The 11,647-nt window shown below is 53.4% G+C and overlaps 1 protein-coding gene and 1 long non-coding RNA gene across 4 annotated transcripts in view; one reads left to right on the forward strand and one right to left on the reverse strand.

The window, feature by feature from the left end:
* The window catches only part of LOC103349148 (uncharacterized), a 77,165-nt gene extending 70,525 nt beyond the window's left edge, over positions 1 to 6,640 (reverse strand). Inside the window, exon 1 of one of the 3 annotated variants that reach the window (XR_011379273.1) lies at positions 6,502 to 6,640. This is a non-coding gene — a long non-coding RNA (uncharacterized lncRNA). The remainder of the gene's footprint in view (positions 1 to 6,501) is intronic. The other 2 variants (XR_011379268.1, XR_011379269.1) reach the window with 2 other exon arrangements.
* Positions 6,592 to 11,394, forward strand: CCK (cholecystokinin). The gene is made up of 3 exons (XM_002713069.5): positions 6,592 to 6,731; positions 7,710 to 7,925; positions 10,977 to 11,394. The coding sequence occupies exons 2-3, from the start codon at positions 7,712 to 7,714 to the stop codon at positions 11,108 to 11,110; spliced, it is 348 nt and encodes a 115-aa protein (XP_002713115.1). The 5' UTR covers positions 6,592 to 6,731; positions 7,710 to 7,711; the 3' UTR covers positions 11,111 to 11,394.
* The last annotated feature ends 253 nt before the right edge of the window (positions 11,395 to 11,647 follow it).

The raw sequence follows: 11,647 nt of genomic DNA on the forward strand, positions 1-11,647 counted from the left end.
GCCCTGGTGTTCACAGCCACCGATCAGCACCTGGCTTCTGGGAGCAGTAGACCCTTCAAAGCCAAATACCTGCCCCTACCCCCGGCCGTCCTAGGACTACCTGGGTCTCTTAGTCACGTGGCCTGCAGGAAGCTTACTGCCTGTAGACAGGGTTCCTATGCCCGAGGAATCTTTTTAACTCCAGAACATGACTCACATTGATGGAAGCTACAAATTCAGCTACTGCAGTTTGGATTTTCCCAGAAGATGATCCTAAGCAAAGACTTGGAGGAGATCCCAGGAAACCTGGGTATGGAAATGAGGAAGTAAGAGAGCAGGCAAGACCTGGAGATGGCTCGTGGCCGAGCATGTCACCATCAAGGGCTGCTCGAGTTCCACCGGCGAACTCCGGGAACCAGCCTAGAGCATAGCCTCACAGAGTCAGAGAGCTAGGGTGGTTGTCCATTTCCCCTTAGGCATTGGCTGAGGTTATTCACTGGGAGGAACTAACCCCCCCCCAGCCCTTGAAACCTAACTCTGAGTGGCGTAACAGGCTCCTCTCACCAGAGAAAGCACTCAGAGTCCCAAGGGCTGAGAAGCTGGGTCAACCAGCAGAGAGAAGGTGCAGAGAGGGCACCGCTGATGCCTGATAAAGCATCTATATGAAGAACTATGTGTGCCGGCGCCACAGCTCACTAGGCTAATCCTCTGCCTGCGGCACCGGCACCCCAGGTTCTAGTCCTGGTAGGGGTGCCGGATTCTGTCCCGATTGTTCCTCTTCTAGTCCAGCTCTCTGCTGTGGCCCGGGAAGGCAGTGGAGGATGGCCCAAGTGCTTGGGCCCTGCACCCCATGGGAGACCAGGAGAAGCACCTGGCTCCTGGCTTCGGATCAGCACAGTGCGCTGGCCGTAGCAGCCATTTTGGGGGTGAACCAATGAAAAAGGAAGACCTTTCTCTCTGTCTCTCTCTCTGTCAAAAAAAAAAAAAAAAAAACAAAAACCCAACTATGTGCCTGCTCCCTGTGTGGGCAAGCCCCCCCCCCCCCCCAGTCCTGTTTAAGCAAGGAAGCAGATACTCATGGGTAAGGGAAAGAAACAACCACATCTCAAGAACCACCAGCAGCTTCTCTGGGTGACTCCTTTAGGCCCATCTGTACCTTCCCAAGAAAGCAGATTGCGTTGTAGGTGCCAGGGCTTTGGGTGGGGACAAACCCAGCTCCTGGCTTGTGATTTTCTCACTGTGTGCACAGCACACGCGTATGCCTTTAGCAGCCTGGCACCTCTTGCGGCAATTAGAGTTGCCAAGAAATGGCTACACTTTCCCTGCTGCTCCCTGCATCCGTCATTTCTCTTTAAAATTAGCATCTGGTTACACAAGGGGGTCATCTGCTGTGTGCCCAGAATAAACCTACTGCAACTTGCCATTTCAGTGGACTTGATCTTGTAGCATTGCTTCCCTTCTGCTTTAACCCCAATGAACCCCCTGTTCTCAGCAAAGAGAGTGAGGGATGGATCAACTTGGGAGCCTTGGGATGGATTTGTAAGACTGGACAATCCCAAGATGCTTCTGATCTCTAGCCCATCATCCCATGGGTTGTTTCCTCCTTGGTGTCTCATTCTCAGACCAGTCTTTTTGTTCTAAGAAGAGGTGAATGTGTAAAAAGACTAAAAATTATTAATCTCCTTATCCTCCATCTTCCTATCTTGCCTCATGCCGGTCCGCTTTTTGACTGCTGTAATGAGTTAGCTGAGCTGAGAACTTACAAAGAAGGATTTAATTAGCTCAGAATTTTGGAGGCCGAAAGTCCAGACAGCACAGTACTGGCTCAGGCGAGGGTCCCTGTGGCCACATGACCCTGCGGTGGATGGCACGAGGGTGATGGCAGGTGCAGGAGGGAGCAGTCAGCTATTGAGAAAGGAAGCCAGACAGCAATGCAGAGTCAGGCTCAGGCTTTTGTAACCAACTCCTTCTCATGAAAACAAACTCAGGGGCCCCACGGGAGTGACCTGACCCTCTTTGGAGGGCGGCGCCCTCCAGTGATCACCCTCCAGTCCCCACCTCCCAACATCACCTTGCTGGAGAACTTGCTTTCAACACTTGAACCCTTGGGGCTAACACTCAAGCCCTATCCAACCAGAGTACAAGACTCTGGCTTATCCCACAGAGACCTCTCAATGTTCTAGAAAGTGATGCCTGCTCACCTCACCTATGCTTTGCTCTGGGTTACACAGACAGTGGCTGGGAGACTCAGGACTCAAGTCTCCCATCACTAGCACCATGAAATCCCCAGTGTCTGGTATGAGGAAGAGGCCATGTTTCTTGAATGTTTCTCCAGGGCAAACTATTTGTACCCTTTGGCCCACATATGAACCCAACAGGGTCTTTCCTACAGTCTGCCCTAAGAAGCTGTAGGAGATAATTGACGTTTCACCCCGTGTTCTCTTGACCCATCTGGATTCACCCGCGGCTTCAGGGCACTGTTTTGGCACAGACTGATGGCTTTCACATAAGCATCAGCATCTTTCTCCTCTGCCTTAACTGGCATTTGGTCCCCACCGTAAGCCTACCTGCTACAGTAACCATCACACAGTAGAAGGTAGGATTCATGCATAGATGCTGCAGTGGACAATTCCTGTCTTACTTCTCAAAGAGGCCCCAGCAAGAAGGAAACCCAGTTGTTTCCAGCAGTAACCTGCTCATCAACCTACACTTAGTTGACTTTCCCCTCTTCCCCATCTCACTTCCTACATCCTCACCTTTGCTCTCTGGATGCTCTCCCAAATACACCACCTGCATCCAGGCCTTGGTCTTAGGTGTTGTCTTTGGAGGGTACAAAACCCAAGGCAGAGACCCAAAACCTAAACCAAGACTCTCATTTGAAGACTGAGTCAACTTCTCCTTCCAACTCCAAGCTCCAGAAACTTACATAAGAAATGCAATCTGGCAGATAAAACCATCTTCTCACTCCTCTGCAAATGCTGGGTGGTCCCTGGACACAGCACCCAGAACTTTCTCCACTCCTCTGCAGGCCTGCCTTTTGCCAGGGAAGTCACGGAAGCCGGAAAACAAACCCTTCCCTTCACTCACCATCCCAGGAACTAGCTAAGTATATGCACAGGCTCCTCATCTCCCAGCTGCCAATTCTTAGCATTCCATCACACCTGCTACAGGTGCACGCTGTTCCTTAAGTAACTCCTTTCATGGTAAAATTCCTGCTGTCCAAATCCAAATGCTGCAGCACCCTGATGTGGTTTGAGTATCCCCCTAAGGGTTCACGTGTTGGAGGCTTGGCCCCTAGTGTGTCTGCAGTGACAGGTGGTAAGGACATCCTTGTGCCACTGAGTGTGTGTGTGTGTCGAGGGGCTGCCCTCGGAAAAGATTGACAAGGTAGTTCTCGGGAGAGCAAGTTTCTTGAAGAGCAGGCCCGAACCCTGAATCACTTTCTGGCTTCTGTTCCCGCGAATATGATATCTTCCTCCTACATGTGTTCCTCTCCTGTGACACCATCTGCCACTGGGCCCTCATCAGGGGCAGAGCTGATGAGGCTGCCTGATCTTGGACTTGGAGTCTCCAGAACAGTGAGCTAAAGAGAGCTATTGTCTTTACAATGATAGCCTTCTCTGGGTATTTTGATATGGTAACAAAGGATGGAATAACACAACTGCATTAGCCCTATGCTTGCTTTTTCTAAAAGTCTGGACCCCCAGACAATTTCTGGGGCTGGCACTGTTCACCTTCTCCCTGAAACCTTTCTTCCCACTCTTGGGTCTCAGGCTTATCCTGGAGGAGCTGCATGCAGATTGGATGGTGTGCACAGGCCCAGTGGTCAGTACGTGGTGTGATAAGGAAGGAGAAAAGTGGATTCAGTCATCTTCCGGTACTATTTCTCTTTTGGCAACCACATCCTGGCCCCCTCTCCCACACATATACCCCATCCCATCTTTCTGAAGTCTCTGCCTTTGGTCCCTGCCCCGGTTTTTTCTCTCCTACTTTTCCCAGGTTGAGTTGGAACAGTAAGAAAGAGACCAGGTCTGATTAAGACTTAAACATCTATCCTCTTAAGGTTTGGGTCCCCAAACCCATCAGACTCAAGATCCCCGTTTGACAACACATGTCTCACACCCTGACTTTAAAATCCTGAATGGCACTTTTAACCATTATGACAACACCTGCAGACCAAGGACTCCAGCTAGGTTCCGTTGAGCCTTTTCTCAACAGGATCTCAGCCTTGGCCTTGGAAGTGGGCAAGTGCCTGGCTCTCCTTCCTGTCTCAGGTAGGCTGCTTCTGACACGTGTTCCAAGAGGCGGATCGTGGAAGACCCGGGGCGCTGAGGCCACAGCATAGCCTGCTCAGTACTTGCACTTCACTGTCCACTCTCTCCTCCCTCCCAGATCAATCCTCCAACATCCAAGCACTAGTGTCAGGTTCTGCTTTCGTGGACACCTAAGCTACAACAAGGTATTTAAAGAAATTCACCAGCAGGTAAAGGAACACACTGTTCACAATGACCACAGCTACTTCCTTCTCAAATGGTTACTGATAATGGCTGCAGACACCATCTCTGTTGGTGGGGCTTTGAAATGTTCCAGGACAAATAATGGCCTTCCTAAACTCGATCAGTAAAAAAGAACCCAACTCCCAGATTGCCTCCAAACCATAACAGTCAGCCTCCTGTGCACCTTCAATGGAGGTTACCTGTAGCGAGTTTCAGTCCCATGAATGATGAATTAGGAGGCTCCGGCATGACACTAAGTCTTATTTTTTCTTCTTAGAATTATTTACTCAGTCTCATGTATTTGAGAGGCAGCGAGGCAGAGATAGACAGGGAGAGAGATCTCCCATCCACTGGCTCACTCTCCCAACTGCACACAACAGCCAAGGCTGGGCCAGGCCAAAGACAGGAGCCAGGAACTCTGTCTGGGTCTCCTGCTTGTCTCTCTTTCCTCCGATGAACACCTGTGGCTATGTCATTAGTTCCCTAACAACAAACAAGTGTCATAATCGTTTATTAGCCTTAGTACAAACAGACCTTGACACCTGCTGCCCCCTTCCAGTCCCCCATTCCCTGGGGTTCTCCTAAGCAGCCCCTGCCTTCACAGGACTCCTCGGGTCCCTGGGGGTCACCTAAGCAGTCCCCGTCTTCACATCTCTTCACCTTTGGAACACAACACCACCGGAATCATCTTTCTAAAACCCTAGCCTCACTCCTTCTTTCCCCTCAGCAAAACATTTCTCTGTGAGCGTCTCCATCCCAAACACATCAGAACCACCTGGGATGTGGGGTGGGGGTGGGGGGGGGCTTGGTTACTTGTTTTTCAGCTCCCTCCTATTATCAGCTCTTGCATTCCCAGGACCTGTGTTCCATGGATGGGAATCCAATGAGTACAGAAAGTTCAAAGTGGCCTCCGCCATCCTCACAGATACAACCAATTTCTCCAACTCAACCACCCAAATCTTGCCGGCCTTGTGCAAAAAAAAAAAAAAAAAAAAAAAAAAAAAAAAAAAAAAAAAAAAAATCACTAACGCACTGCTGTTTTCCCACTTGTTGCCTGGAGGTTGCAAAAGCGCTGCTGGCAGAGACGCATCAGAGCACTCTCCCCTTGGTCCCCACCGGACCCCCCCCCCCAGCAGCCCCACAATCCCTGCCTCCCCCGGGGATTTCTGAGCTGAGAGTCCAGTGTTGAAAGCAGCGCTTCCAAATCTCCCTGCTTGCATCCCAGTCCTTGCAGGGAAAGGGCGATTTCCAGGACCCAGGCAGGGAGGTCTCCCGGCACCGTGGGAGACCGGAGCCTGGGGCAGAGCCCCTGCGAGGCACAGCCCTTCCTCGGGCCTTGCTTTCCATCCGTGAAATGGCGTTAGAGTAAGGGCAAGGCAGGACGCACGCAGGCAGCCCGAGTTATGGCAGGGCCTGGCCCGGGGAGTAGGGGGAGAGGGGGTAAGTGCCGCTGCCGAGAGCTTAGGGGTACAGGATAGGGGCGCGTCGGGAAGCAAACCCAGGGGACACTCGCTAGCGCCACTTGTCGGTGACAAGGAGCAGGGGCGACTCGGCCTGGGAAAATAACCCTTTCCCAACTTGGAATTCTCCGGGAAAAGCCAGACCGTGCCATCCCCAACTCACAACCGCGTAAGGCGAGGCCCTGGGACGTTCGCAGCCAGCTGTGGTCGGAGCCCTTTTACTGACCCAGGGATCGTGTTGGGGGGAACCTCCAGAGCTTTGCTCCTCTCCGTTTCGCCCACGTACCCACGCAGCAGAGCCTCGGACGCTCCCCCGACTCCAATTTACCCGTGCTGACCCCTAACTCTAGTGCTTCCTCGCCCTGCGCCCCCGGTTTCCTTGGCGGCCCGTCAGGTCCCCAAAGCGGACGAAACACTGCCTGCCTCCCCAACCTGGAGGAGACTCCGTGATCCGGGGCTTCCCACCTAGGACAGCACCGCGCGTGAAAGCCCGGGGAAGAGCGGGCGGGACCGAGTCCTGGGAGACAACTCCTGGGACAGAGAGAGGGGCGGGACACAGGGCTTACCCCGACTCCGCTGGGCCGGTTCCCCCCTCTCGCGTCTCCGGTCGCCCCCGAGGCTGCCCCCCGGGCACGTGCGGCCGCCGGCGTGCGTCAGCGCCGGGGAAACAGATGACTGGCCCACCACGCCGGGCGGGGCTATTTAAGAGGCAGCGGCCGCCCCCCCACCCTGAACTTGGCTCGGGCGCCGGGCTGCTCCGGTGGACTCGCTGACCGCGCCGCGTCTTCATCCCAAGGTAGGCGCCTCTCTCGCCGGCGGGGCGGCAGGTGTCCCGGGTTTTCGGCTTTGTACTCTCTTTCCGTTTTGCTTCTTCCGTTTGCCCTGTCTTCCCTCTGCCAGCTCGAAAGACGTTTTCTGAAAGTCGGAAATAACGGCACTGGATCTCAAAACGAGGGCTGGGTGTGCTCAGCCGTCTGTTAGAGTTCCTCACGCCTCGCCGCTCCCTTTCTGCGGACGATGCTGGCAGAGCCATGTGCCAGGGCTCGCGCGCACGCCAGCATTTCCCAGCCCTTACCCCGCGGTGCCGTGCACTTTGGCGATCCTGCCTGCCAGATAAAATACCAAGCGATTTTACTGTTTAAATTCACTTTCTAAATGCGGCGGGGGTGGGTGGTGGAAATCAGGGTTTGGGGGATAGAAACCTTCGGGTATTTTATCTGTTTGTGGACCTAAAAGCAGAGATCGCTGAGCGCCTATTTTTGGATTTTTTTTTTTCAAACCTTGCCTGTGTAAATTCAGCTTTTATGGATACTGCATTTTAAACCGTGCCTCTCTTATTTCGGTCTTGAAAGCTTCAAAGCCATCGGGAAGGGCGCTACCGGTTTTAAAGGGTCTAATTTTCTCCCACAAAGTCTTCCCTTGCGCGTATTTTTCAACACACTTTTCCTTCGTGGAGACGCGCTGCGCCCGCTTCTGCTAACTTTAGGGAGGAATAAATCAGCCCATCTGCTAAACACCGCAGCAAACAGGGTCTCCAGTCGCCGTGCCCCGATACTGGGTGTGGATTAACCCCGAAGACCAGCCTGGCGCGCCAGGACGCGCGCGCTGTGGTCTCTGGGCTGCGGTCTGCGCCGCCTTGGGGAGGCGAGGGGTGTCTGACTCTCTTCTGGATGGGTAACTCTTAGCAGGAGCCCGCGGATGCCCAGACTTTTAGTTAACGCCGCCCCGCGCCCCCCGCCCCACCCCCGACCTCCCCACCCTTTGCTCTCCACAGCCATGAACCGCGGCCTGAGCCTGTGCGTGCTGATAGCGGTATTGGCGGTCGGCGCCCTGACGCAGCCCGTGGCTCCCTCAGATCCCGCGGGTTCTGGGGTGCAGCGGGCAGAGGAGGCGTCCCGGAGGCAGCTGAGGGCCGCGCAGAGGACGGATGTCGAGTCCCGAGGGCACCTGGGCGCGCTGCTGGCCAGGTACATCCAGCAGGCTCGGAGAGGTAAGGACGCTGCCTCCCCAGTCCCGAGATCGCTACTGCACCTGCTCCGGGCTCCCAACTCTGACCTTGTCTAGAGCCTGCTTTGAGGAGGTATTCTCTCGGGAGGAAGCGCAGGTTTCTTTTCTGAGTTACCTTACAGCGCACCGTGAGGTTTTCTGGACGTGCTTGGTAGCAACCTGAGAGGGAGTGTGGAGGACTGATGAGTAAGAGCTGTCCTTAAAGTCTCTTGGAGCTGATCTTTGCACAGTGTTACCATTTAAGTTCAATGCCACTTTATGAATACATCAAAACATAATTACTGAACCCCCCCAAAAGGGTTCCCAGATAGACTGACTCCCTTTCCTACAAATGCATGGAACTGGGAGCCCCCCAGATCCTGACACCTGGAAACCTTCTCGCAGGAAGTAATCAATGCTGACAACAGCAGTTTAAAAAGAAGCGACAGTGCGTCCCTTGTCACCGAAGTACATAACAGGAGGGAGAAATAGGACACGGCTAGGAGGGAGGGGAGGTAATACTTTATCCACGGGGCTCTCTTAGCCAGCCGGTGTGCTGGAAACTTCTGTGTCCGTACATTTCAGGGGGCACAGTGTGATAAGTCATTAGACATGCCATATGTGATGATCAAATCAAGGTTGTTTTCTGTTTCCTTAAAGACTTTAGAAATGTTTTGATCAACATAATAATTTTACCCATGTTGGAGGTACAGCTTGATATTGCGATACACGAGACTGTACACTTTGTGCCCAGATTTCAACAGAGAGAAGCCCATTTGCTCTATTTTTCCCTCTTTGGGAAATGGTCGCCAATCACCACTTTGTCTTCTGCTCTCCCTCGAATGAACTTGGAAGAGAAGCTGATCCTGGTCAGCTGAGAGGGAAAACCTGAACGTCTTTAGGGTTCCTGGTGACTGCTCATCCAGTCAGTCAGTACCCGCCCCCAGGTGTGAGTTGCATCTAAGACCAGTCTGAAATAGCCCAGGATTCTCACTGGAACCCCTCTGCCCAGCTTTAGGAAAGACCCGAGGAAACAGTAAAGCCAAAAGCCACAGCATTTCCTAAAACCAGCACTCGCCTCTTGCAAAGTCCTGCCTGCTCCCTCTTCACCCTAGCCCTCTCCCTGGACCTTCAGTCCGTGCTGCCAGACAGACCCAGGTGGGCCTGCTCATCGCCGGGCCATGGAGCTGCCCACGCCTGGGATGTGCACCAGCTGGGAAACCATCCCAGACTTCCATCTGACACCTGTGGATTAGGAGGGACCATTCACATATTTAGTTGTTGCATGGTTTCTTTGAACATTCTGCATATTTTCAGGTCAGATTTGGACTCAAGTACAAGGTGTGCTTACCCTGGAAGGTTCTAAACAAGGCAATGCACTCTTTGCACAATGCTCGTGAGTTTTTTTCAGGAAGAATTGTCGGCAGGCCTCTCAATGGAGGTTCAGTCGGAGAGCGCTGGGAAGGCATCCAGTGGCACAGTGGCTGTGGTGCCCAGCACAGCCCCAGTGCTACGTCTCCACTGTCTCTTTCGGCCCTCAGAGCAGCCCTGCACTGTACTATTGAGCCCATGGTGTCTGTGCCAAAGCCAGGGCTCCGGAAAGCTGTGCACATGGGCAGCGGCAGGGCTGCCCGTCTGAGTCCTGACCTCCCCGGAAGAAGCCACTGAGCTTCTGAGCCCATTCTGGGATTTAAAATGTAAAGGCGGCTGGCCCCTTAGTTCCACCCCACAAGTGACTAAGTCCCTTCTCAGTGTCACTACGCGCAAGCCATCGCTCTGCTTCCGCGAGACGAGAGCTGGGGCTGTGCCCCGCCTTGCCCTGGACATTGATGCACAGAGCAGGCGGAGGGTGTCGCTGAATCTGAGGACTGACGTTTCAGGTCCTGCGTGGCTCGGGAGATGACACACAGGGCTGAGCTGACTCCAGCTCCAAAGCTGGGAGGGGAGGCGGGCCTGGGAGGAAGGATGGGACGCTGCTCTGTGTGCTTACCCCTGATTCTCACTTAGCTTGCCTGATTCCATTACCTACCAAGACAGGGTAGCTCCCTCTGCAGTATCAGCTGTCAATCCATAAGCCGTATTCCTCCCCACCCAAGGGCAAGACTTGGCAAGGGCAGCCTCATGAGAGGTGGAGGATGGGCCCCCACCCCTGGGGAATCACTGAGTGGGGTCTGTCCACGGTGGTCCCCACGGGCCTCTGTGGACCCTTAGTTTTCACAGGAGAGGGCTTTATATTGATTTCTCACTCTCGGAAGCCACTGTCTACAATCTCGTGAGCCAGGGCAGTGTCAAGGACCTCCAAAGAAACCAGTTCACATCTCTGCTGGCCTGGTGTTGAGTTAGATGGGAGATCCAGCCTGCTCCTTGAGATCTGACCTCCATTTCAGGTTCATTGACTATTGGAGCAAAATGGGCCCATGCAGCTTCGATCACTGCATTTAGATCAAAATGCCAGGTTCCTATTCTTTTATTCTCACTCACCCTTCTTTGAGTGTTTCTGAGATGCCAAGATTTGGGGTTTTTTTCCCCCCAATATCATTCTTAAAAACAGAAGGTAGCTTTCAAATGAATCAAGGGTATTTATACAGCAGAGGGACTTGAGTCCATGCTTTTAAAACCGTTCCAATGCCACGATGCTGTAATTGCACTACTTTATAACAAGAGCTAGGTATGTTGAGGGGTTTTATGGGTAAGTTCTGGGGGAATCCTTGGCTGGCTGCTGCTAGGGCACCTGCACACAGGAGAAACAAAGGAACGTCCAGGCGGGTCACCCTGTGTGCAAAGCAGGGCGAAAGAATCCACTAAAACACCAGCAGAATACAGAACACACCGTGGCTGGTAAATACTGCCCTCTCTCCAGCTACCCAGTCGGGAGTCTGTCTCTCTTCCCCCGTATTTTGGGCTTGCCTTTCCACTCCCTTGAGAGCTCTTACTTAACTTTAGGGAGGTGTGTGTGTCACTTTCGTCTCGTGTTTCCTATCATTCTCCTTCACCAATGCAACTGGTCGTGTTCTCCGATGTAATGGCCCTGTTTCCTGCCTCCACGCCCCTGTAGCTCCTGCTGGCCGCATGTCCATCATCAAGAACCTGCAGAGCCTGGACCCCAGCCACAGGATAAGCGACCGGGACTACATGGGCTGGATGGATTTTGGCCGGCGCAGTGCAGAGGAGTATGAGTACCCGTCCTAGGGGAGCCGGCGCCCCTCCTCGGCCAGACAGGAAGCAACCTCCTGACCTTACGAAGAGGAGGCTGAATACGAAAACAATCACATTGTAACTCATTGTCACCAACGTTTGACATCTGAAGCCTCTATTAAGTTCTCAATGTGAAAAAGTCTGTCTAAATCGTCCAGTGAGTGCCCCCTCCCCCGCCAACCTCAGCCCAATCGTGCAAATGGAAGACCCATGTGTGCTACATCCGTGGCTCCCCCTCCTCAAGTGTTGCTATGCTATTAAAGTGATGGCTCTCTGTCTGTCCGTCCTTGTGTCTGCTGAGGGCCAAGGGCTCCATGTGGCCTTCAGAACGTGCCAGTAGGGAAATGGGCTGTGTGGTGCCCAAGGAAAGATCCCTGCTATGGGGGATTCCAGAAAATGCTTGGGACGTGGGCATCAAGCGTGGAGTGTGCTTTCGTCCAGTAGGCAACAGGGAAAGAGCCCTCTGCGGTCAGCTCCAGGCCCCAGCAGTGACCACCTTTGCCCTCAATGTCCTCTGCCAATCATCCCCCA

Source organism: Oryctolagus cuniculus, chromosome 10 (assembly GCF_964237555.1).
Source record: "Oryctolagus cuniculus chromosome 10, mOryCun1.1, whole genome shotgun sequence".
In the NCBI taxonomy this organism is placed as follows: Eukaryota; Metazoa; Chordata; class Mammalia; order Lagomorpha; family Leporidae; genus Oryctolagus; species Oryctolagus cuniculus.

Bases quoted from the DNA above. Each gene is read 5' to 3' on its own strand.
- CCK (XM_002713069.5), top strand. From the start codon at position 7,712: ATGAACCGCGGCCTGAGCCTGTGCGTGCTGATAGCGGTATTGGCGGTC. The intron at 7,926-10,976 runs GTAAGGACGCTG...ACGCCCCTGTAG, and splicing joins CATCCAGCAGGCTCGGAGAG to CTCCTGCTGGCCGCATGTCC.